General features: G+C 42.7%; 1 protein-coding gene across 2 annotated transcripts in view; it reads left to right on the forward strand.

The window, feature by feature from the left end:
* Nucleotides 1-27,399, forward strand: part of CAMK1D (calcium/calmodulin dependent protein kinase ID) — a 226,330-nt gene that overhangs the window by 171,968 nt on the left and 26,963 nt on the right. For both annotated transcript variants that reach the window (XM_075524407.1, XM_075524325.1), the window contains 3 exons: nt 11,983-12,121; nt 16,515-16,641; nt 25,479-25,554. In XM_075524407.1, the coding sequence (XP_075380522.1) occupies nt 11,983-12,121; nt 16,515-16,641; nt 25,479-25,554 (342 nt within the window). The remainder of the gene's footprint in view (nt 1-11,982; nt 12,122-16,514; nt 16,642-25,478; nt 25,555-27,399) is intronic.

Here is a 27,399-nt window from a genome sequence, read left to right on the forward strand (position 1 = left end):
CTGTGGCTGTGGCAGCTGGTTTTAGTGCTGGGCAGCCAACATGGGCTGAGCAAGCACAGGGTGTTGGCAGGATTGTCCTTTCTGTCCTCTCCATGCCCAGCTGGTTTCACTCGTGGTTTCCCAGCATTTTTGAAGGCTGTCCTTTCTGCTGGCCAGTTTTGCCTGGTTGCTTACTGTGGAGCTACTTGTGTTGATTAACGAAGAATTAGCTGGAGACTTTCATTTTCTGTGTCAAGGAAACTATGTAAAGTGTTGGAATAGACAGCAGCCTTGGAGCAATAATGTATAAGTGGATATTTAAAATCTCTCCCAAGGCCTGGGAAGCTGGTGGCACCTCATTCTTCCCATCTCTCACAGGGATGCCATGGACAGCATCTCCTTGAGGAGCTCATCCCACTGGAGTTGAAGAGCAGAAATCACATGAGCTTTGGTGGTTCACATACCCGACTTCTGGGTTTTTTTGGAGAATATCAGGAATTAGGACCAGATGCCTTTTTTTTCCCTTCTTTTTTTTTTTTTTTTTTTTTAAGAAAATGCCTCTTTTGTACATCATAAATCTTCCCTCGAGGCTGTGAGAGAATATCTGTGCTACCCACCCTCCAGCCAAACCACAATAAATCAGCAGGTCCTCCCGGCCCCTGCTGTGCCTTATCTGTGCAAAGGGCACAGCTTGGAAATTAGCTGTTGCTAATGGGAGAAGGCAGCTGGCAATCTGCAAATAAACATGAAGCTGTAGTTGTGAGTGCTCTTCCTGGCCCATCAGCAATGCACAAGAAACATCACAAATCACGTCCACTCACAGGCTTCCTGCACGGAGCTGGGAAAGAATGGGTAATGTGAAAAATTGCAATTAATAGGGTAAGTGAGAGGAAAGTCTCAGGTGGGACACAGCAAGGTGTGCAGTGGGGTTGGAGCAGTGGGATTTAGATCATTGTGTTTGCCATAATCTGCTTTTAACAGCTTTGGTCTGTTTGCGTATACCACTCATCCTCACTCACCGTGGCCTGTGTCCACTGTCCCCTCTTTAGAGATGACTGGGCAAGAGATTAATCAACTCACGTATGATCCTGAGGTCTCCAGATTCAATTCCTGTTCCTCCTGATTCTTTCAATGACATTACAAGTGCCCTTGCAGCTCCAGTAGAAACTGAATTTACTGGCTAAAGGCATAATATTGCTCTAAACAGTCATACAAGTTTCTTTTAGCTGAGGCAGCATCTGAGCTGTAAGAATTCAGTTTGATGTCTCTCTACATCGCTGAAAATTGGAGAAGTTCACTCTCTGCTGTGGAAAATGGGGATATTTTTATTGAACGGTGGTGAGATAAACATCATGAGATGTAGAATGAACGAATGATGTTCAGAAGAGAGTGGTAATTGGAGACTCTATATTCTATTTAGATTATATTTTATTCAATATTGAAATACAGATAGTACTGGTCCATATCCTGTCCAGGAATGGCCAGATCATTGCTGATGCAGATGTAGGTGAAGATACGCAACATGGTAATTTAAGTTTCCAGATGGAGAACTGGAAATGAGCATCACTGTATATGCGCTCAGCTTCTAGTTGTCTCTTCACAGAGGCTGTGAAAGTAGCTGTTGAATATAAACTTGTTGGAGAGAAACATCAGACAGAATCAAGAAAAATGAAGTTACCAAAACCTGAAAAGGGTAAGGTTGCTTTAATATGGCTAAAGAGTCTGCAGACAGTGTTGAAAGGGATCCAATGACAGGACATCAGAAATTATCGTCGGAAAAAACCTCAATGTAATTAGTCAACTCATGTAATTAACCACTGGACAAAGCAGGCAAGGGATTAGAGGTATCTTCTAAGTCAAGCCTGGCTACCCTGCTAAACGATAGTCTTTTGTCCAGCCAGGAGCTATGGATCTGAGGCAAAAATTGTACAGTCTTTGTTTTGTCTGGGGTCAGATTGGATTATCATAATGGCTTTAAAATCTATGAATCTGTCATATTTGATTTTAAGTGAGTGAATCAAAGGACTCACTTAATGTAGATATGCACATTCAGACCAGAGTTGAGTGAGTAATTCAATAATTAATTTGATGAGCACAAACATAAGAACATGAGCGCCGTTTTACTGGGTCATACCAAAGATTCATCTGTTGTGGGATTGCTCCTCAGACGACAAATGCTTTTGTCTTAAATCCACCACCTGCTAATTCCATTAGGTCCCCCATTTCTCATCTATGGTGTGAAATAATTCCTTATATTTCCCTTTTCCATGTTCCATCCTTTTCATGATTTTGTAGAATGCTATCGTATCTCCTCTGTCATCTCTTTTCTTTGTAAATTGGAGCTCTCTTTTCATGGAGAAGCTCTCTGGTCCTGCTTGTGTTTCTCCTCTGCACTTTCCCAAGTTTGACTATACTTTTGGCCAAAGCGTCTTCAGGACTCTTTTCCATAAAGGTCATCATGGTGGGATTTGTCCGAATGAACACAGAAATGGACATTTCTGTTCCTCACACCCTGAAGTGTGCCCTTAGCAGATCACACCCTACAAATGCCTCCTTCCTTCTGTTGGCTGAAGGAGATGAGGGTGGTAGCTCTCATACGGGTGCTTATTCTGTAGACTTGCAAGATTGGGTGAGATGAACTTTGTCAAAAATGTTGAAGGTGTGAGTGTACCATGGATGTTTAGGGGAACAAATTATTTTCTCCTTTGCACTCAGTTTTCTCCCAAACTTCTGCTTGCTTTTTCATGGCCGCAGAGCATTTCAGGGAACTGTCCTTGATAACTCCAACATTTATTTCCTGATTTTTATAGATATTGTATATCCTGAAATTGTGCATGTACCATAAAATGGGTTTTTCCTTGTATTTACTTTAGTTACTTGCAGATTTCTTAAGAAATACTTCATTATAAGCACCTAGAATTTTGTGGGTTTATTTATCAATTCTCTGGAAGTTTCTTCACACTTTCTCAAAAGTTGAACAGCACATTAATGACTTTTTAAATGTATATATAGCTGTTGTAACAGTTTGATAAAACAAGATACTTGTATCATTTAGAGTTACATTGGTCTGTTTGGTTTTAATATTTAGCTCCCAATGTATCGTTTCTACCCACTACTTGGACAAGTTGATTTTTGCAACAACGTATCTTGACCAGTTGACTGCATTTCTTTCTTTGGTTCAAAATAAATTTTCCTTGGTGTACTTCATCCAGTACAGAGGGACAACTCAAAGTCTGTAGGTGTTGTACATCCTGTAGAAAAGCTAAAATAAGTAGAATTTATGTGAGACACAGGTGATACAAGGGGCTTCAGAGCTCTCTCTGCACTGAGACAAGGATCACCCAATGTTATCCTAACATCAGCTGTTTCCACAATGATGTCTGCCTGCAAACTTACTTGTGAGGAAGCATGTGGAAATCAGACTCCGAAAAAGGAATATACACACAAAAGCAAATTTCTGCTAAGTGTTATCCGCAGAAAAGCTGGGCTGTTTAAGCTCCAGCTGAGACTGACTTTACTCTACTTTTCTGTGGTCCTTTTTGATATTTAGGACAATTCTTAGTGCTGCATTCATCTTGTATTTCATAATTGTTTACTATACATTGCGTAATTTACGGTATCCGTTTTCAGTTACATCGGTTCTCATTATTTTTAGGTCTGTTCTTCCTAGTTAATGCTGGCAGGACATCGAGGTTGGTTTCCATTGGAAAACAAGTCAAAAGGAAAACAAACCCAACCTCTTAGTGCTGAAACATGACCTACTTTTAAATTGCTGTCAGGTGAGGAATCTCCTCCAGATTTTAACTATCCGCTTATTTTATGGAGAGCTGGAGGAATATGACAGCAGTTAGGAAATACGTTGTTCCAGCCCTCAGACACTGGAAAACGATTTTTGTGTAGTGGTTTGTCTACAGAGCTCTACTTTTCTGTTTTCTAGAAGCAAAGTGAGAAAGGTTGAGGCAGCATATATATGTGTGTGTGTGTGTATATATACACACAATGAACAACAGTGATTGTGCTTGGGCTGATTTACTGACATCTCACATAAGGAAATCAATAAATCAGGGAGTAACTGCTTCTTTAAAACTAAACTTTGGAGTTATTTAATGCATACTGTGCATATTTTAATGACATTTTTTAAAATGCTGTTTTTTTCATAGTGAAACCTGTGGTGAATCCATTGTGTGTATGGATTCACATGTGGTGACATCAAATCGTTGACTGACACGGTGGGCACAGGTGAAAGTCACCATTGCTGAGCTTCAGCTTTGCCTTTTCATTTAATGCAAAGCCATGAAGAAAAACAGGCTGAATAACCAATGTATATGTCCATAGGTCTTTTTTAAAATGACAAGGAGCACACTTGAGTGTGATCAAGCTGCTAATACTAGATGATTCCTTGGCTCCTGTGGAGGTGCAAATCAAATTATAAGAGCTCAGAAGAGTGGAAATAGATGTGCCCATCTTCTGCCCATCGTGTTTGTAGACCTCAGCAGAGCACTAGAGATGTGAAAGATTGCTACAATATTCCTTACTATTTGATTGCGTGGTGGGGTTATCGGTGCGGGTTGCTTTACTACAGATACATGCCTCATAAATAGTGATAGCAGCACTGGGGAAGTGTTGCTGTATCTGGCAGGTCCTAGGTCTCCTCCATGCACCACTGCCTGGGGGGATAAGCATAGACAGAGGCAAGTGAGCTGCTGGCATTTGAAAAGCTGTCATAAGCTGTCAGTCAGTAAGGTTTAGTCACAAGAGACTTAAAAACCTAAGGTCCTTTGTCATTTGGTTGCTACTAGTGCTGTCACACTTTTTACCGCTGATGGAACCAGGGGAAATTTTGAATACAATGTTGAATATTTTAATACGGAATAAAATTTTGAATAAAACAAGACAGCATCAACCTCGAAAAATCGTGGACCTCAAAAGAGTTCCGCAGTAGGGATTCTGTGAAGGAAAATGTTGTCTCCAAAGATTTTAACTGCCAAACTACATTATGTCCCTGATCTGAGCTTTCCAGAGACTTAATGGTCTTGTCCCAGTGGAAACAGAAGTCTGTTCTCCAAAGCACAACCTCACTACAGCTGCTCAGCAAATGTCTTATGAAACTTTTAGTGCAGGGAAAAAAATGTTTTAGTTTGCTCAGTTTGGTTCTGAGAGATGATCACATAATTTTTGCCCAATCTTTTCCAAAACAGCCCCTCAGGGTGGGAGGCAGCCCTCTGGTGCAGCCACCATCGCAGTGGTGATGAAGGGCTGAGGAACCATCAGCCCTCCAGAATAAATCCCACAGCAGCGTTGCTTTGAACAGTGCTGTCAAAGGAGAGGGTACTAACACCCATCCCTCCCTCCCTACCACATGCACACACCTGTATTCTGGAAAAGTAAGCCAAAATTAATGCCGTGTCCTTTCTTTGGTGGCCTTGGAACATATATTTATGTTACCATCAGATTTTAAGGTGAGTGATTTAATGCTACAATAACAAGGAAGTCCTTGCCTCGTTCAGGCTGAATATTTTATGATCTGCTGCAAATGAGAAAGCCGGTGCAGTTTTCTGAGATGTATACTGAATAAGGCAAGTCTCTGTAGGACATACAGTATTTCTATAGCAATATCTGTCCCTGCCTGATTAGCACCGTAGATTATTGGCACAAGGAGAATTTTAATCACATACTTATATTTGCAAGAGGTCAGACTGAATAATCGTAATGTTCTTTTCTGGGTCTAAAATCTATTAATCTGTTTACTCGTTTTCTTTTTATGTGTTACGTCGTTCGAACAATGAGACGAGGGCAGCCAATTTCTCTTTCCTTTCAAACAGCGAGCTGCCCAGGTTTGCTCTCTGGTTCTCATGCATTTTCACAATGCAGAGGAAGTTTAAAGCCAAACAGAAAAGCCCTCCGTTAAAAACAAAATAAATTTTTAAAATGGAAATATTTGTATTAATAAGAATTCCTTCATTAGAGAAAACTAATCCTCAGAGCCAGAACTTCCCAGGAATGGTCCCTTCGGTCTTTCTTATCTCACCTCACACTTCCAGCTTCATGCCCCAGGGGCTGAGTTATGTGCTTTTTCTGATTTATATGGTAGGAAATTGCAAACATGTAACTTGTGATCAGTAAGCTGTTCACAGTTGTAGGATAATGCTCATATTTTACCTATTTTTCATATTGGTCAGGGATGTCTCCTGCTCCAAATTTCTGAAATTAGCCCTCTTTTCTTTAGGCATCCCTAATCTGCAGGTTTAAATAGTGGTTAGCAAGTCCCTAGGAATGTCTCTGCCTTTCTGCGCTGGTTCTTCTAACCCAGCCTGGTGGTGCTTTGATGACTTGTCCAACGGAGGCTGGATCATGGCTTGAACTGCAGTGAAGCATCAGGTGAACACCATGCGCTTCTGGAGGGAAAAGCCTACAAGCTCTGAATAGCTTTGATGGGCTTCTCTGTGTAAATCCACCGCTGATGAGTTCATCACTAAGACTTTTGATCAAAAGCAATTAAACTGTCAAGCAGTAAACAATCCAGAGCAATTCCAGCCTGTACTCCAGAAGAGACAGAAAAGAAAAACATCAATGTTTTGCCAAATGGCAAAGAAGTCAAAGTGGTATTTCAAAGGGTGTTATTTTTCAAGCTCCTAAAACAAGCAGAAAGGTTCCTACACTGGATAGTAGTAGGGGATGCAGGGGAGAATAAATGAGAGGATTTATCTGTACACACAGATGGTACCAGCAAGAGAAAGAAAGGGTAACATGAATACATTAATATCAATATATGACTAACGTCTTCTTAATTCCAGCATTTATTTGTTCTTTTATTCATGTATTTTTTTACCTGAAGGCTAACATGTAGGGATGTCCCCTGCCAGGCAGCCCCACTGCGGTGGTGGTCTGGCAGGTACTCGGTAGAGTGACCCGCACTCGGTTGCAGGTTTCACACCGCTGGCAAAAACATCAGAAATCCAGAGAGACTGGCCCTTTGTTTGTGAGTTTAGGAGTCTTAAAGTACAAGGGAGGGGTTTTTTGCTGCTCATCTTTAATCAAAGCGTTTCTTTGAAACTTTGCATGTTCTGCTTTCCTGATGGTACTGCAAAGGAATTGGTTGCTTCAGAAAAAGGTTGATCATGTCCTTTCCCTTCCCTGCAGCAGGGGCTGTTTTCTTTTTCTTTGTCAGTTTGGCTCTTTCCTGATGAACTTGATGGTGAAATGGGTTAATGTAAAGTAAAGGTGTAATAGTAATGCTGAAATGTCTCCTCATCTGTCCCAAGTTACATCAGTAAATTAGAAATTACAAAAATATAGAAATTGTGTAGCGGCACGGACTGACACCAACTGTTGAACAGAGCCTTAGTAACGATTAGGACATTGCTACAGCGACCTCTCCTTTGCCTCTAGTGAAGATTGTAAGGTCTTTCAGTGTCTGCGCAGGGTGTTCAGCCAACAGTGTGCGCACACAGAGCCCGTATAATGAGGTAGCTCATCCGTGTACACAAAACCATTGGCATTTTCAAAGTTTTTTGAAACCTGTCCTAAACCGAGACACTCAGTGTGGCAGCCTGTGCTGAAGGTTTGGATCTACATTTAAACACCAAATTGGGAAGAAGCAAGAGGCAAAATCCCCAAATCCAGCCAGAAAAAAAAAGATTAAAAATATAACAACAGACATTGATTCTGTTTTTAACATCTGTCTCCATTCCCTCCTTCATCTTCGTTAGAGCTGGGAAAACTTTCTATAGTTGACCCCAGACCAGAGGACTGTAGGACTTTATTGCAAACTCCAGCACCAGGGTGCACCCTCTGAAAGATTTGCATCATCTGCATGATTGATACATGAAGTCTCCGTAATGAAACACTAGATCTGGAAGGTTTTATCTCAGGAAACCCTGGAACCAGAGTGCAATCTGTGTTTCCCCATTGGAATTGTAGATAATGCTTCTTTTTTCATATGGTCAAGCTGTGTCCTACTGCCCTCCTTCAAAATGGGGTTTGATGGCAATGCGTCATGCATCTTTCTTAGTTGGCTAGGGTTTGTGGAACAGGACATTGCTATATATCCTGGTTGTTTCATGGGGACAAGTCTGATTCTCTCTTTCCTGCAGTAAGAAAATGGAAATAATGTTTATTCTGGCCTTCCTTATGTTGATAGTCAGTGACTTGAGCTAAAGGCACATAGCTTCAGGTAAAAGATGTAGTAGAAGTGGAGAGTATTCACCTTTATGGTTGGGTTTGGGTTTTGTTTTTTTTTTTTTTTCATTTTAAATTAAATTAATCTTCTGGGCATTGTTTGAAAGTGATTCCCATATTCCTGGAGATAGGCAGGACACGTGCTGGGGGTGTCCATGTGTGATGTGGACACCCAGCTTAGCTCCTTCTCCAAGCGCTGGGCTTTCCCCACACCCCTTGGTGAACCAGGGAGAGCCACTCTTCGGTGGGCAAGCAGGCACCAAGAGATGGAGCCACACATGCCTTGCAGGCAGTCCCAGCAGGCATGCATGCAGGAGATGCAGCTGCAGCCGCTTTGCTGATTTTTGCCCAGCTCTGAGTCCCCAGGCAGGGCTAATGCCACTCTGGATCGCAGCGTGACACTTGAGCTGTTCCCAGGGTTAAATGCTTTTCAAGTAACTGCACTTGGCTACTCCTCCTTTGACTTTTTCTTTGCAGGGAACTAAGATCGAAATCAGCAGGGGAAAACAGTTCCTTGTGCTGATGTTTGGGACAGTGTGTCCAGCTCCGTGAGCCAGTGCCAGCTGCAAGACAGGAGCAGTCCTCTGCCGCTAATGAGAAATTCCTCCTGCCCTCTCTTTCTGGTCAGAAAATTTTGTCTTAAATTTCTTTAAGACAAGGACCTCATTCTGCTCTTACTGCCTGCAGTTTCAGCTCTGCCTCCTATGCACTGCTCAAAATTGCCGTAGAGAGGGCAAAGCTGGTGCTGCCATTAAAGAAAAAAATATATCCCAGAATAATGAAGACTGGAACAAACAAATTGCAGCAGCGCTTTGTGAGTGCCCAGGTCTGTGCAGAGCAGGATGCCAAGTCCCGTCCCAGCAGGGTAGAGAGGGTTGGGATCAAGACCAGCTTTAGACAAACAGGCCACATCTCCACCATGAGTTTAGAGCTCAAATTCTCTCCCACAGCTGCTCTTGCTGTTTTGCTCCTGGTACAGCATTGACTTCTGTCAGTCCTTGGGCAGCATACAGGGAGCAGCATTCCCAATGACATTATGGTTGAATTAACCCTATTTTGGAGGAGAAAAGCCATATGGACATAAGCTCCATATGGAAAGTAGCCATGGCCTTGGGTGCTGAATTGCAGAGCATCCCTGGGAGGTGAACCCCAGCCATGAGACATGCCCGGAGCAGGGAGACTCTATAGGTGAGTGCAAATATGTAATGCAAATCCCATGTACCATAACACGGAGTCACCACATGAATAAATAGGAGCACGGGTCCCTCAACTCTCTGCGTGTACCTGGGATTCTGTTGACACTGAATAAGCAAGTGGCTGTGAAGTTACCAGCTGCTCCTCCTGAGTCCTTGGATTAAGGCCTGGTTTGCAATGCATCATTTAAGAGGTTGCAAATATTTTCCGTGTGTTGAAAGAAAATTATAAACAGATTGAGCCTGGGTACAGTAGATCCACTGGACTAAATCTGACTAAGAAAAGCTTTCGATTAAAGAATGAGGCTTAAGGGGGATGGAGAGTGAGCTCGCATGGAGGGAAATGTTGTCATTTTAATGAAAAAATGTTTGTGGAAGTATACTCTCTGCAAACGTCAAAGGAGAGAGTCCTTGTGCAGGAAAGCACATGATGTAAATCAGTATCTACTAAAGCAGTCCATCTCTTGAATATAACAAAAGTAACTATGAAATTGCAAAACAGCACACACTGCATTTTCATGGGGAAATGTGCTGTATTCAGTCATATTAATTACTGCGTGGGCTCAATTTTCAGTGCAATCAATCCATGGGAAACAAAAGGGCTGCAGGGGAAATATAAAAAGACAGTCAGCTAATAGGAGCCAGCTTCAATGAAACTGTGTCTGCCTTAAGCGAACGGCGAGGCAGAGGTGTGTCCGTTCTCCCTTGGCAAGGCACGTGATGGGTCGGGCAGAGGGTGTAGGGGCTTGGAGCCACACCCTGTGTATGTATAGATACGTATATATACATATATATATATGAGGAATACAACTCCCGTTGTGAGAAACTAGGAAGGAAAGGGTTTTAATTCAAGTTTTTCTGTGCAGTGTTCAGGGTGTCATCTCATAGCAGGTTGTCGTGTGATGGCACTTCTGCCACTGCAGCCCCTACCTGCCATACATCCCTCCCCGCTGTGCCGTGAGTCACGGGCTCTCCGGTTCGGTACGGTACCAGGGCATTTTCCTCGCCCCGCTGTCAGCCCGGCCCTGCTGCTCCGGTCCCTCTCTGCCGGCAGCAAGCCCCAGGGCTGCCGGTACAGCCAGGGGTATTCTGGGTGGACTTCAGACCCTGGGTGAACTTCACCTTTCCTGCAGAATTTCGGTTTAATGCCAGTATTTTAGCAAGCTACTTGGTCTGTTTACCTAGCACTTAATAGGGGGATTATCCGGTTTATTTTTTTTCTTCCAAGATTGCTTTTCAGTTTCAAAGTTGAATGTGTTCATTTTTAGTGGTAGCCTTCTCTTCCATTCAGGCTCCAAACTTCCCTAGGAAGTGACTTCATGGCATTATTCAAGCAGATTATTGCTTGGAGTGGCTGCAGCTGAATTACCTAGTGTTCATATAATGACAAGCTCCCAGTCCATATGTATTTAATGACTGTAATCATTTATTATTTTCCCTTTATTAGGCTTGTTTTTAAAGAAAGTTTTACTGTGCTATTTATGATATGCTAAGTGGTACAACTTGCTGAAAAAACATATCGCATACATTTTATTTTTTAATAGGTTTTGCTTGTTAAAATGGTGATCTTTTATTTACCCTAGTAGGGCAGTTTTTTGCTGACAGTTTTATTATTTCAATTACTCAGACATTTCTTTCCTCTTTTGTTTCTCCAGATACTCCTCCAGGGAGTTTTAATGTGTCCATTCTTTATTTAAGATTGAGTTCAGAACGTGTTATTTCTAGAAGGGCAGAGGAAAAGCATAATATAGCAGACATTAAATAGCAGGATGTCAAGGTTTTATTTTCTTTCCCCTTTGAGTTGTGGAATCTTTTCCCCATCGGTGTCATCTGGTGATTAATTGTGCTGATAATCTGCGCACCCTCATCAATAACTGTCTGCTACCAGTGCCGGGCAGAGGCCGTGCTCTGCCTAAGAGTTAGTGGCTGCTGATAAATGAACATACATGTATGAGTAAAGGAGGGGGGGACTTCTGAGAGCATTTAAAATTGCCAGAGACCCAGAGTCCTTTAATGAACTAACGCTCTATAGGTACTGGCAGTAACTACTGTATGCATTTCACTCGCCGGTGGGGAAAGGGGAATGGGACCATTCCTCCAGGGCAAAACCCAAGCCTTGGTCGGTGGAATGAAAAATGAACCCCGAGGGCTCATACTAGTAGGGAGCCTTACAACCTCAGCGGGCCAGCACCAGCAGGAAGGGCAGACCGAATTCACCTATACAAAGTTCGCTAGGGTGGGACAGCGTGGAAGCCGGTGTCTGCTCCTCCTGGCTCTTGCTGGGGTAGAGCTGTGGTTTCCCTCTGCAAGTGCTAGCGAGTCTTTGACCACTCTCTGATGTGTGATGGATATTATTGTCCATTATAGCGTGACTATTTCTGGTTTAGTTCTGTTACTTCTTTTCTTTGCCCCTTGCTACTCTTCTGGTCTCTGAGGCAGAGACCGGTCCCTTGGACTATGAAGAAACCAAAACCAAATGCTTGTTGGGACAGTGGGGGAGCCCCCAGAGCTCCAGGCAGATGCGTGCTCGGACTGCCTGTGGCTAGTGCATGGCCGTGGCCATCCTTGAGTGAGGTAGAAAGCACGTTACAAAGCATATCCTCACACTTCTGCATCCCATCATGTTTTCCAGAGTATCTGGGGGAGAGCTTTTTGACCGCATCGTCGAGAAAGGGTTCTACACTGAGAAGGATGCCAGCACCCTGATCCGGCAGGTCCTGGATGCCGTCTACTACCTGCACCGAATGGGCATTGTGCACAGGGACCTCAAGGTACGACTGCAGTGTGGCTCGGTCCTCCGGGCAATGTTAACGAAAGTTGCATAATTATGTGAGTCTAACACATGAAAATCCAGCCTCCCCTGGGACTGGCTGTTTCAGTAAGGTTTTACCATAAAAGGGATGCTTTGAAGGCTCCATATCCTCCCATCGTAATTGGTTTTAATGAGGACTTTGCAATCAATGCTGTTACAATGGGAGTTTTGCACATATCGTGTGGGGGAAAAGTCATTCATTAAGACCCAAAACATTACATTAAGGCAGGAAGCTCATCTCAGTTGGGATGTAAGTGTTTACTGCTGTAAAGTATCTTGCAGATTTGCTGTGCTATATTTACTTTTACTTAATAATAATTAGTAAAAATAAATAGTGTGGGAAAGTGGAATGATTTCCTATCATGCTATTTGGACCAGTGTTTTTAGAGACACTGTTAATGGCAAGATCTCTTCTAAGGAACATTGTATGCCAATGTGATTTTTAGATAATTTTCCTTTCAGCTGTACTGTGTTGTCACATCAAAACCTCTCAGCTTTTCTGGCAAAAAACTCCAAAACATTATTTCTGTATTGTTTCCTTCCTATATCTTAAACTGTCATTAAAATAAGCAGAAAGGCTTGGATTTCATAACACACAGTTAACATCCCTATCTTTAGTCTCTTAAATAATAAATTAGTAGAAGGCATTAGAAAAAGACACAAATGTCAAAAGAAAACGGTGGTTTCAGTTCCTGAGCTAGTTAATTCTATCAACGTTTACTGCCAGAAATTAAGAATTCAGTGAATGAGATAACACCTCTGGTTGTGTTTTGGAGGGATGCTCCAAACAGGAGTTGCCTTGGATGTTGATGCTGTGGCCTTGAATTGTCCCCATGTAAAGATAGTGGAATTTGGCTAAACAAGTCATATTATGTAAAGGCTTAATGAACATTAATAGCGTAAATAGCCACAAATAAGGGGTTTTTTCTTTTTTTTTTTACTTCTTAAATACTTTTTTTATTGAATGTATTTTTAAATTAATTGTTTTTTTAATACAGTCTAATATTAAACTTCGTTTTAATAAACTTCATTTATTAAACAAAATTTTTGGCAAGTCCTCTTAGTGAAGATTGTAGTACTGGCAATGTGACTTCACTGTTTTGCCTTAAGATGGATGAAGAATTGTAGTAATGAGAGATACCATTTATTTGCTTTTTATCTCATCCATAATTAGTGCTGATGTGAAATGCTGCATGGAGTAAAATAATTATTCCAAGATGTGATGCAGCGGGGCCAAAACGGAGCCTGCTACTGGTGTAACCACCAGCACCAAGGTGGAGCAGTGCCCAGGACAGGCAGACATGGCCTCATTTTGCGAAAACCTTAACACAGTCCTTTCCTTCTGCCATTCTTTGACTCCAGATGTGAATCTTTTCGCTGCGTGGGGGTTGTTCCCCTGGGATTGCGAGCTTTTCCACACCTTACTGCTGCAAGGGACTTTCCTCAGTCCTGGACACCTCTGCCAGAAGTGGACATTTTCTCTTCTCTTCCAAAGACAGAGTAATAGATAGTAGAAATATATTTTTTAAAGTATCGGTTTGGCACATTTTTAAGGCAAACCCTTGAATCCACTGAAGGAAAATGTACACTGATGTCCGCAAATAATATTTCCTCAGTGTTGTGCAGTTTAGTCCTAACAGTACCAAATAATGGGTTTTCTGTAAGGAGGCACTGGTTAGTCTTCCATCTCCTACAGTCTACATGTATTGCCCTCCGTTCCCATTCGTTTCCTGCTCTTCTGCTGAAGTACATAGAAATACGCTCGTATTTATTAGAGTTCCACCGTATTTCAGTATGGAAGTGTTGTTTCGTATTTTAACATGATCAGCTTTCTCTCAAGTTCAATTTGAAGGAAATAACTTCAGGCTTCTTTCTGCAACCAGAGGTTTTGGAGGGAGGTCTGAGTCCTCTTAATTCAGATATTCAGTTGTACAAGCTCTTAATATTCCTGTCTTTATAATTTAAAGGAAGGCTGTAGCTCTCACTTTAAAACAGATTAATCTTATTTAAAAGTTTCTGTATTAAAATATGAGATCTGGTAATTGGGAAGTGGGTTCATCTTCAAATTACTTTCAGAGTTTATGTAAGGACATGCTGAATTTAGATCAGACCAACATTCTCCAGTGGTATTTTAGGGCAAAGACGAGCTCTTTTATTTTCTTTTTGTTTGCAAGTCTTTGTCAGTACCATATCAGTTGTTAAAATGACTCATAAAATATGATATATGAGGAACACCTGCTGTGAATTTCTGTTAGCACAAACATACCATGATGGCAAAAATAGGGATATAATAAGGCTTTTTATGATCTCAAAATATCAAGATAAGTGCAAGTTTTGAATCGTGATCCCCCAAAATGAAACTCTGGGAAAGAATCCACTCTACAAAAATACAACCCTTGAAACATCTATATTATTTATTGTAATTATGTGTTATTCAGATACCAAAATAGTACTTGGTGTAGTTGGGAAAAGCAGATCTGTGCTCCAAGTCCCTAATCTAAATAACGCAGCAGCAGATAACAAGAGATGGCAGCAGATGAAGTCCAGGGAAGTCCAGGATGTACAAAAGGACTGAAAGGCTCAAGCAGCTCCGCTTGGTACAGAGCCACCTCGTTAACGCTTTTTGAATTAACCAGCTTGAAGAACCAGAGTTCTTTAAATGGGTTTTAAACAAGTTTAATTTTTAAATGGGTGGGTTTCTTGGCCTTACTAAATATGAGTAAGTGGGGCTCTGAGGCAAGTTAGCAGAAATCATTGGGAAATAATTGTCTTTCCCTTAATAGCAGCTCTACCAACCCCTCAGCAGATCAAAAGTGCACTAGTAAAAATCAGGAGTAACTCCAGCCAAGGGCAGACCATGGCATAAAATTGACTGACACGGTGCCTAAAAACAGTGTCAGCATTGTAACGGCCAGTTAAAGCACTGGACTTATGAGGTATCACGAGAAAGAAACATAACTGGTACAACTTCATAGTTATTTTTACAACAGAATAGTTTCCCTTTTTGCCTCAGTCACAGCTGGCTCACAGCTGTGGATGCAGCTTGTAGATCCTCTCAAGGCCATTATGTCCCATGGAAAAAGCCATCACTACATGGCTTCATGCTCGGGCTGGGGAGCCAGAAAGTGCTTTAACCTCCACTTGTAGCTGAATGGGAACCTCAGAGTAGCGTGGAGGCAATGTCAACCACCGGCACTTCTTCGTCTCCATTTTCGCCAGAGCAGGGGGTTACGTCAATAGAGGAGGGATGACAGATGCTGGTGCTGCTGCAGTGCAATTGCTCCTCCTTACAAATCCAAGCTTGGATGTGTCCCGAGGAGCTTGATGACATTGTGTGGCCCCAGGTGCTTCTCGCCATTTCCTGGAGCACACAACGGGCTGATAGACAAAATGTGTTGCATGCGGGTAGGCATTTGTACCAGCTTCTGGGCAAAAGTCTACACCAGGGTTATGTTGAACCATTGGGTATCTGTCAGTTTTATAGATGATGACCCCAAGGTCCGGGTGGTGCAATGGCACCCCATTCCCACCAGGCTGTCAGGATGCCAGCAGATGCTGGACCCTTTTGCAAGCCCAGATATTAAGTAGGGGAAGAAGTGTGCTCTCACAACACCTAACGAGAGCTTTGCTGTGTAGCAATAGCGCATTCAAGCAGTAGCACATATGGATGGAGGCCTATGCTGTAGCAGATGGAGTTTGGCTGGGCTCTCCAACCCACCTGACATCGGTATAAAGTCACAAGGCTTTGACGAGTGACTTTTGTTTTCTCTCAGCATAAACAAGTGACTGTGCTTAGTGCTGTGGCATCTTTTCCTAATCAGGTCTAGCCAAAAGATCCTTGCTGTAACTCTGTTAAGTGTAAAGGCATTTCCTCTCTCACAACAGTTTATTTCCAGTGGAGAAGATACAAAAATTCTCTAATACCTACTGTTTTCCTTTTTCTTTTTTTAAATGCTGTATAAAAATTTTTCATTACACTACCTGGATTTACCATATTTACCTGCCTTCAAATGAATCCTTCTGTTTTATCACTCTGAAGTGATGGCATGTTGGACATACCTCACAAGTAAAGGACGAATGTTAGTTCTTATTTGGGGTGCCAAAGGAGAAGTTTGTTATCCCAGGAAAGTTACTCAAAGCTCAAGGTGCCAGCTTCTTCCTTTAGTCACTATACAAGATTCTGGAGAGGTTCTCCATATCGGTTGTAGGAGCAACTCTTTAGGACTTAAGGGAACCAAATTATATTAGCGTAGGATTTAACTAAGGATTGTATTAAATGCAAAGCATCAGCCAACACATGTTGTTATTGGACTTACATATTCAAAACCCATTTTGCTTGTTCTCCTTTCTAGCCTGAGAACCTGCTTTACTACAGCCAGGATGAAGAGTCAAAAATCATGATCAGTGACTTTGGATTGTCAAAGATGGAGGGTAAAGGAGATGTGATGTCCACAGCCTGTGGGACTCCTGGCTATGTTGGTAAGAGGTTTGGTTATACTGTCCATCCACTCTTCCCAGCTGCAATACAGACACACAGTGAAAAGGGAATAATACTTGTTTTCCAGCGCCACGACATAGTGCACATGAGATTTTATAGATGTTCATTAGAAATAGAGATTTCAGAAATTGCTGGTGCTCTGCCTTGTGTGCTCTTCTCCTTTGGGTCTGCATCCTGCAATCCAGCTCAGGGTTTGTGGGATTCACTTCCACGATTTTAATCCTTTGCCAAATGAGTTTTCTCAAAGGCACTGCTTGCAGGAGCATGTGAAGAATATCCTCAAACGCATCGATTCTGCAAGCACCTATAAAACCAAGAAGCTTTACCTAATGTAACATTATTTTAATTATAAAGGATAGCATTTGCCAGATTGCCCTGATAGAAGATAGGAAAATGAAAGAGCTACATTTATTCAGACATGTTCAGTCATCCTGTTACAACCGTGTTAAGTTACTGACTCCTAGATGTCAGTATGCAAAGGCTCTTTAGATCCTCGGGCCTTTCTGGGCAGTATCAAATTGTTTCCTATAATTTATTCTTTGCTCTTTTGTCCATTTGGTAGTGATTGTACCAGGCTACTGATTAGCAGTGTGTTTACCAGCATACTTTTAAAAAAGTTAAAGTAACTGAATGTGAGATGATGATGACAGGGTGATGACAGGGCAGGTGATGACAGGGTCTGTTTGAACAAACACTATTTAAAAGGCTCACTTCATGCATGAGACGCATCGAGCAAGCCTGTGCCTCCTACGATACCAAGCTAAGTCAGCTGAGACGGTAAAATTAATCTCTGGGGTATCCATGAAATCCATGAAACTAAAGTGACAGTGGCTTCCCCAGGGATAGATTTGTCTCACATCTTTCCGGTAGGAAAGACCTGATGTTTTCCAGAAGTCAGAGAGAGGCTCCTTTTGCTTTGCAGCTGCCACCTCACCTGTGTTTTCATACCTCTGATGATACCCTGGTACGAGAACTCAAACAGATGATGACACAGTGATCCAGATTTGTCTCAGGAATACCTTTTTCCAGGCATTATCTTCCCACTGCACGGACACACTCTATCCTGATAACATCAGGAAAAGAACAGATTTCTTTGGTTTCCCATCATGAAGCCATCAGCCCATCGTTTTTTTATTTTAAGACATATGAGTCAGGATGCACTCTGTATAGCCTGAATAGCTGTCTTGTGTAATCACACCAGACTGGAAATCTTCTTCCAAAGCACTAGCAGGAATTGAGCTGAGACAGCAATTTTCCTAACTTTTGCTGTCAGCTCTTCTGTCCTTAATTAACATGTTTTATTTTGTTCTGAAATGGGCACTGACTAGAGTAAGACTGTGAGATGCAGGGAAGCTCAGATGATGTTGGCTGAAGCGCTGATGAAAATGAGGGAGTGCAACTCTGCTTGGGCACTGGGTGATCTCATATGGCCTCTCAGCGTAGCCATTTACATAAGAAAACTTGCTATTTTGGAGAGGAAGCTCTCGGAGCATGTGACACGAATTGTAGTGCTTTGAGAGATGTTTGAGAGCTCTCATTACTCATGGTCTGGGCGCTGATAGCTACACAAGTGCCTCCGGGCCCGTTGTTACCTTACTGAACGCAGAATTTACTCATCCCGGTTCAAGAGGTCACAGCCGCTTATTTCCAAAGTGCTGACAGGAGTTTTTCCCCCTCTCTCACAAAGAAAAACCTCTTTAAATATTTGTTCTGTTTCTTTTTTGCGCAGGAGACAGCTCCTCTTTAGTGCTGCTTTTTTTTTTTTTTTTTTAAATATAATTGGTTGCCCAGACAACATTTTCCAACCACAGAAAATTTTTATTGTCAGTCACTGTGGTGATGCCCACAAATGGGCCTCCGTGAGTGTTATACCTGATGACATGGCTTCTGCATACATGGTCTGCAATTTGTCCACATCCAAAAGCTTTCATGCCTTCCAGCGTCGCTCCAATTTGCAGCACCTGCTTAACACCGTCAAATAAATGTGAGAGTCCTTCCTCCTAATGGCGCAACATGAATACGTGTCCTCATCTGGACTGGGGCAGGCACGGGCCACAGTGCTGGCCCATGAGGTGTCCTCTCTGCCAACTCTTTTTGGTTTTTATTCCCATCCATTTTACCTAGTGTTGAAGTAACACTCAGAGATCCATCGCTTGCAACACAATTCCTGGCACTTTTCTTTAAAGATGTGTAGAACGTCCCATTTTCTAAGATATTATGAGGAATTAATTATTTTTGTCAGTTTAACTACTTTGCTTTTTAATTCCTAGGAAAAAAGTTAAGGCACCTATCACATGCCAAACACGCCAGGGCTCCATTAAGAAGTCATTAATGTCTGCTACTATTTGTACTTCTTTACCTCCAGAAATGGATCCAGTTGGATCCTGCTGTGCTGGACAAGTGCTGGACAAGCTTCTGACTTGGTAGCAGACTTGATCTTAACTCAGGTCTGCTGCCCTTTGCAAGGATTTGCAAGTATGCAAGGCTTCCTGTCATTTCTATCTAATATCCCTGCTTAGGATATACTTTCAACTCTCTGTGTTTCAGTTTTTAACTCAACTTTTCTTAGTTTCAGCTCCAAAGAACAGTGGTACCCGAGACACTAAATTCCTGTTTATGTGGTTCAAATATTCATCAAATAAGTGAGGGTGTAATCATAATTAATCTTTTGAATAAATACTTCTTCTTTCTGAAAATCAGAGTATTACTTATCAAATTAGAATATATCTAAAATGTGCATAACCAGTAGTGCGTTAGCACATTAGCTTTTAAGGCTCTGCCTTACAGATTAAATTACTGTCAACAGTTCAGAGATCTCATTCTTTCAGGAGTCTTGTCAGAGATTTTGGTCCTATGGTAAAAAGATGACAGTCAGGATAATTTAACCCAATTAGAGTTAGTTAATCACTTTTGTTAAGATGCAAATCTAAATGTTTGCTTACTGAAGAGGGGGTCTGATAATACAACCTCTTCTAATGAAAAGGTCTTCTGTTTTCTTATCTGCTTAGGACTCCATTATCTCTCTCCATTTCTTATGGAAGGAGTCTAGGTGATGAGCTGGGACTAAACGCCCAACTTTTAGATAGCACCTAAATTAGGTAAGATGAGGCAGCTTGTGTGGCTCATTTCATTGCAAATTAGGTATGTGGGTTGGCTTGCATGGATCCCACCCCATCTTCTAGACTGGAGAAGAAGTGGTGTTTTCAAAACCCTGAGTGATCTGTCTGATTATGGGCAAGATCTGTATAAGCCATTAGCGATGTGTCGTGGGCTGCTCGTCTTGAGGTTGTTTATAAGAACTTGATTTTGATGAAGGAGGTGTTCAAAACTGCCTGAAATGAGTCATCCTTGAGGTGTGACAAGTTGGGCATCACCAGGAGGTGACTCCAGTCACTCAGCAAATTCCTCTAAAGAGATTTTGGCTGTTTGGGAATTAGGTCTCACTGACTGACTTTCTGTGAGAGTTGGTCTCTCAAACGCTTTTGTTACTTCTGCAGATGGGACTTAGACTCGCGAGACACTTATGAGCATTGAAAAGTTTGGAAAAAAATTTAGAAAGCCTGTCTCAGGCAATCTGATCTCCTTTTGCAGAAATGCTGAATTATGAACTGTGTTTGCGGCTGGCTAATATCTTAATCCTACTGAGATTTAAAATTCTTGCTCTGAGTCCCAACCCAACTTCAAGTAAAATTTTCTTGTATTTCCCTGTCGTAGGGACTGGGCTGGATCCTGGATGTGTGGTTGGTCCCTGTACACCCCACCTCACTCACTGTTTTTATTCTCTGTAGTGCTTTTATGAGAGGTCATTTCACACCTTTCAGCTCTGCCAGAAATCCAGTAGCAATTTCAGACCATATCAAAGCTGTGCGTTTCTCTTAGCCCTGCACAAGACCAAAGCATTTAAATAAGCAATAGATTTCCATGTTGAATTTTGACTTATTTGGTATCCTTTGAGTCAAAGGTTCGAAAATATTCAATAAGCCTTTGGAATATCCTTATTAGCAAAAAGTAACCCCAGGAGTTGTTTAGGCTGTAACATGAGTAATAAAATAAAAATAAAGCTTGGGAACTGCTCTCACCAGGGTTTGCTCAGGCACAACCTCGTGACAGTGCGATCGTTCAGCTCCATTGCCGTATCCTGAAATGGGGTTTGCTTGCTTGTGGTTGTAGCTGCATTATCTTCCATGACAGCTATCTAAATCTGACTCAGTAACATGAAATAGGGACAACAGGAGCACAAGAAGCCAGCAACACTGCACCGAAACCCTTTGGAAACAGCCCCAAACTGCAAAGTCTTGGCCAACCAGAACACAATGAGCACTGGGGGACTGTGAAGGAGGGAAATAAGTTGTTTTCATCCCAGGAGTCAGTGGAAGAGGGACTCTGGTCTTGTGGTGAAGCTGCTTCATATGCCTCTTAGCCTGTTTGCACCATGAGGAAGACGCTTTGTACGGCAGCAGGGGAGCTCACACTGCTTTTGCACCATCTTTGGCTTCAGGAGAGGGGCTGGGTTGGCCCTTCGTGCATCCAACCATCTTCTCAATGGTGCAGGGTTGTTCCTCTCTGTCCATCTTCTTGAGGTGGTACCTTTGAGTCCTAAACAACGGGGCTGGCACCATCTCTCTTTGGTGTCCCTTACAAACTCCGCCTGTTACTCACCTTCCCTCTCAGATTTTCATGGCCATCTTGTACCTGTGCAGCCCATTCACATTTCCCCTTTTTTACTTGCAGGATCTGCCTACATGATGGAAACTGGCACTAAAATAGTTACGAGCCAAACTACTAGTCCTGGCTTGCACCAGGCCAATTTGCTGGGCCAGTTGAGCTGTGTCCCTGCCCAATGTAAGCAGGTCCGTGGTTATTTTAACCCTATTTAGATCTTTTTATTCCTCCCACATTTACAGCAGCCTGCTGATTTGTCACTCCTATGGGGATCTTCAAAACCATCACCCTTTGTTCAAATGCCTCATTCCTTCTGGCATGCAGCTTGTGGGAAGCCATATAAACCACAGAAAATAGCATTAGACTGAGTTCTTGTGAGACAGCAAAATCTGCTGGGAGTACCACCATCATGGGAGTGAAGGAGAACTGCTTTTAAGTATGAGGCTGGTATGAAGAACAGGCACTCTCATGACTTGTACAGTTTGTTCAACAGACTTAAAGTATCAGAACAATCCTCATCGCTTGAGCTCTTTGCAAGAACATGGATTGCTGGTTTTGGCATCCAGCAGCTGCATTTTTAGGGAGCTTATGAGCATAGCTGTGCTCATGGGGGGTAATGGCGTAGTGCTCTGAAAGGTTTCCAAATGTTCCTGTTCTGTACCTTTTCTTAAAACCTCCATTAGAAACAAGCCTTGTAATTTTTTCTCTTATTAAAAATAAAACATAACTAAACAAAAAAAAACCCTAACTGTAAAAGAGCAGATCATCTGGCCTGGAGGTGGAGTGCCCTGGGAAGCACATCTGCATGTACCTGAGGTGAGATGAGGCCCTGGGACCACTACCCAACATTTTACCTGCCACATGTTGCTGGTAGCAATGCTGATTTGGCCTGAAACACAGTTCCTGGATGTGAAGCATGCACAGAACAATATACCGAGGAAGGGTCCAGGTTTACTTTGTTGACTTCCCCATCTCTGGATGACTGCTGCGTAGCATTTGAACCCATAGTGATTCCCTGGGGAGGTGCGATACTGGAAGCTCAGCTGGTGTTTCCCCAGCGCCAGAAATGGGAGCTTTGACTTTCCTGTTCTCCTTATTGCTGTTTTGTCTCCTCAGTTGTCTGTGTTGATCTTTTAATGCTGTCAGTTCTTGGATTTTTTTCATTGCGTCTCCTGCTTTTGCCTCTTGGCACTGATCTACCGTCATGTCTGAGAGCTCCTCTGACTTGTTTTTCAGCTCATTAAATATTTCCATCTTTCCATATATCAGAGACAGATGATGCTTAGCTATCTTCTCCTGCTCCTGTTGCATGTCTGCTCTTTGGAACAAAAAACAAAAGCAGCCATTTGGCTTTAAAATAATTATTTAAACCTCCTGGCTTTCTTCATTAAGGTTTACCAAAGGAAGAGGTAATAGCCTCACATTTGCTTTGGGCTTGATTCTGCGGTCTTCTTACCTGCTTCACAGCCACCATCCACAGCAGCAACTGTCTGTTATCAGTGCTCCTCACTCCTTTAAAACAGAGAGAAATGCCCCAGCACAGCTTTGATGTTTTAACGGGGAGAATCTTTATATAGTTCACATCCCCTTGTCTCAGATTTGTTTTCTGTTATGTTAATGTGACATATCTGTATAATGTCAGGAGCTCACTAGGATCTGTGGTGCCCAGGAGCCATTTGCATAATATTTTCTTTGGGGGATAGAAGACGTATAATGTTTACTAGTCTTGAAAATGGGGCAAACAGGAGCAGACAGTCAAAGGTGGAAGGGATATGTGAATAAAATATTGGGAATTTGGAAGGACTAGAGAGTTGGAAGACATCTAATCACCTAAGGACTGGAGAAAATTAACTCCCTTCTTTAGCATATTTTGTCACAAAATCTAGTCACAAAGGATGGGACAAAAAAGGAAACGGAGTCTCACAAACCCTATTTGATGCACATTTTGGAAAAAGATTCTTTTTAGAGGACAACTTGGAGGCAAGTTTCGATAAATCAGGAAAGAAAGAGTCAGGTTAAGGGACAAAAGGGATGTCTGGGAAGGTTGTCTCGAGCAACTTTGAGGTACAACTGTTTTATACAAGAAGAATGTAAATTTGCCAGACTCTGCAAACTTGCCAGGTGATCTGGGAGAAAGTGGCAGGCCAAATAGGATGGCTCCCCAGTGCTTTATTCTTTTATCCCAAGTTCTTCTTCAAATTCACCCCCGCCAGACTGTCTAGCACTAACCTGACACACGGACCCTGACCCAGCCGTTGGGAAAGGAGTTACCTTTTGGGCGCCAGCTGAAGATGCCTTTTATATTTCCACAGCTCTGTCCCCTATTGTACTAACAACATTTTAACCTTTATCTTGATAGACTACAGCAGTGTGTCCATGTCCTGGAAGGAGTCAGGGGCTTCTTGGGAACTGGGGTGCAGGTTTCTGTCAAGCACCTGAGGCCAAGTTAGGAGCCGTTCATGCTAGGTACAGTGGAAAGAAACATCCTTTGGCACATCATGGATAGGTGTAGGAGTATTCACAAATTACAACAGTGTATTAGGAATAACAATATATGAACAGAACCATCATTTTAATTTCTTATACATGCAGTGGTCCCAGTTTGCTGGATGACTTGAAGACTGGGGTAATATTTACCCTGTGCTGCAGATTGGGGAATATCCCAGTCTTCAAGAATATTCATAATCTGGCTGCCAGCTATATTTTTACTCACATTCCCCTGGATTTTCTTCCTTTTTAGAATGTCTCCCCAGTGTGACTTGACCCTTTCCATCATTCTGCTGCTTGTGGAAATGCAACCTGGATGCCCTCATCTGCCTCATGCACTGTCTTCCCTTCAATCCCTTCTATAAGTTCTCATGCCCAAGCACCAGAAAGTCTTTTCTGTTTCTCATGATTGCTTCCCGTTCCCTTCCTTGCTTGCAGTTTTGACCTTAGTTTTGTTGACTTGTCTAGTTCAAGATGATAACTCTTTGAAGAGTCCTTACCAGTACACCAAAGCATATGTAGCAACTAAATGTGAGGCTCAAGTTTTAATACATTTATGTGCTTCACAAATTTTTCGCTGTTCTTCAAGTAACTAACTGATGTTGGTAAGACTCCTAGCAGAGGAAGGTGTAACCCCAAAGAAATACTTTTGCTGGAACTTGCCCCTTCATGATTCTTTTGCAGCATTTGAACTCCAAAGTACTCAGAGGAAATACTGTGCTTTTAAAACCCAGTGTGGCAAGTCTGCTTTAGGAATGCCACAAGCAGCGATTTCTTGCATTATTGTGGACATTTTGCTTTGAAAAAAGTAACGTTTTCTTTACATGAAAAAGATGAGAGTCACAGGGTTTTAAAATTTAGGTTTAAGCATTTGCACTGAAATGTCCAACAGGGAAAACATAATACTCCAGGCTCCCAAATAAAAAATGCACCTTTTTAACTCTCACTGGTGTAAGAAAGGAAAGCAGACTCACAAATAATTTCAATAAATGCCCAGGCTCTCACTTCTAGCAAAATTCAGACTATGGTGGCTGAAAGCTGTAGAGGCAGAAGACTCAGTTCCTTTGTGCATATGTCCAATTCCTGCTATTTTTCATTTCTCCCTCTGAGGTGTCTGTGTTCCCAGAGGCAGAAGGACAAATGACTCCCTCTGACTCTGACATCCAGCAGGCTTTGGAAGGCAGCTGTTGGGAGGTATGGTGACGGCTCTCCTTCCTGCAGACGTAACTTATTGCCTCCCCGACACACTGCACTTTGCGAGTTGCCTCTTGAAATCCCCAGTTTGGCAGCGCGCTGCGGTGGAGCTGCGAGGCTGTCAGGGTGAATGTGCATCTCGGCACCGGTGCAAAGCTTGGCCTTGTTTTCCTCCCAGTCTCCTAAAGTTCCTCTGACAGAGAGGTGATGGCACTCTGCCTCTCATGCATTTTTCTGTGCTTGGTTTTGTTTTCTGTCCTTGGGGTCAGAAAACAGGGAATTTGCTCCACTTTAGGAGTCATCCTTCTTTCTGAAAATATGAGCTTCAAAAACATCAGGATATTTGCAAATGCAAGGGCTGTATGTGGAAGGCAACACAAGGTCTCAGGGAGCTTCAAGTTTCAGGGTCCTACCTCTTGGCCACGTTCAAATGTTTGGTCTTGTAACGTGTGCTTGTTTGGCTTTTTATTTTCAGCTCCTGAAGTGCTGGCCCAGAAACCCTACAGCAAAGCCGTGGACTGCTGGTCCATTGGGGTGATCGCATACATCCTGTGAGTATCTGTTGGGTTTTCAATCACAGAGCTGGGACCTGCAACATGCTCTCCCACCATGTAGTTACCCACTTCATCTGGTCCAAGAAGGTTCATCTCTGACACTTGTGACCCAGGATAACATGAACCCTGGACACCTCCCAGTTACATAAAGGCTGAAATTTGGGCAGAAGTGCTAGGAAATGAACCGGGACCCTTCAAAAGCAAAAATCCTTGCTCCCGCCTGAACTACGCTATGTGCAATAGTATGGGCTTGTCCAGGTTGCAACATTAGTGAAGCTATTCCCTCCCCTGCTCAGGTTAGCTTTGACAAGAAACAAATTTGGCCATGCCCACAGAGCACAGCATCGTGCCCACAGGTGTATCACGAAGGCCCACCTCTCTCAAGGTATCACTGAAATGGCTTTTTGTTCCCTGGGGAGGGCACAGAGGGACATAAGTGGGGGAAGAGCTTTTCATGTACTGCAGTGAATTATTCTCATCAAAACATAATACAAAGTATTGAGATTTTTACTGAAAATGAGGGATCGTTTTCCTTAACACATCCAGTCATCAGGTCCCGTAGGGGAGGGTGAGCTGATTTGTGCCCTGTCAGTTCTGTCACTCTTCTATCAAGCCATTAAGCCTCTGCATACTTGGCTGAGATTTTCTCCTCTCATGGGGCTAATTGCTGCTCAAGGGAGTGGGGCTTGATTGCTTGAGAAAGCTACAGGACCAGGACTGTTGTGCATTCTCCAAAGTGGTGGATAGATCTCAGAACTCATATGTTTATGGAGATTTAGTGCCTGTCCTCATTCAGTATCTGCTACCCTTCTTCACAAAGGCTTAATAGGATAATTTAGATTAGAGGGAACCTCAGGAAGTCCTGTCCTTGAGGTCAGACTAGGTTGCCTAGGGCTTTATCCAGTTGGGTCTTGAAATCCTCTGAAGACAGAGACTGCACAAGGTCTGTGGGCAATCTGTTCCACTGCTTGACTGTCCTCATGGGGAAAAGGTTTTTCCTTATATCCAGACTTGTCTCCATGAAAGGGGCAACCAGTACTCTAGATGTGGGTGCACCTTCAGTGCTTGAGCCATGGAAGTAGGTAAGCCAACTCCTGTCCCAGCGACAACACGTGGAAGGAATAGAGAGGTGTCCTGGCCACTGTGGTCACAGGGATGCCCTGGTGCCAGGGGTCATTAGTGCTGTCCAGAGAAGGGCATCCATAACATTTCTGGGCACCATCATCTGAATCCAGCTCTGTGTGCATGAGCATATGAAATCACTGCTAATATTTGGATTGAGAAGGAAATGCAGAACTTGTTGTCTGTGAACCTGTAGGAAGAATCCCTCTAGCTTGGGGGCCTGTCTTGATGGGGTGGTCTGTGCTCAGGGCTCGGGTCTGTGAGTCCATGCACATCATTCAAATAACAATTGCGTAGGTTGCATCTGCACAGCCTAGACGACTTGGAAGCAGGAGCTATTCATGTGGGTCTTCAAGAGGAGGTCAGGCTTTTGCCATGGGCTGACCCAGGATGACCACACAGAGCACAACAAGCCTGTTCCTTTTGTGCAAGAGAGCACAGAGCTGCTGTGTAGCTGTTGACTGCTGCAGAAACAAATGTCTTTTCATGCCAGCATTACCAGTGCTTTCCCTTTTTTTTATTTTTCCCTTTTACACAACTGTCACAGTTATACAAGACTGAAGGAAAAAGCAGCTCCAATGAGGCACAGCATTAAAGCATTCCTACTTTGTTCCCTTTCTCCTTATGCAAACATTTTATGGCTTGTCAACATGAATAACTTTTTGATGGTATAGTAGAACTATTTGTGCCAGCAAACCTCATTGCTGTATTATCCACTCT

This window comes from Mycteria americana, chromosome 1 (genome assembly GCF_035582795.1).
Source record: "Mycteria americana isolate JAX WOST 10 ecotype Jacksonville Zoo and Gardens chromosome 1, USCA_MyAme_1.0, whole genome shotgun sequence".
Taxonomy (NCBI): Eukaryota; Metazoa; Chordata; class Aves; order Ciconiiformes; family Ciconiidae; genus Mycteria; species Mycteria americana.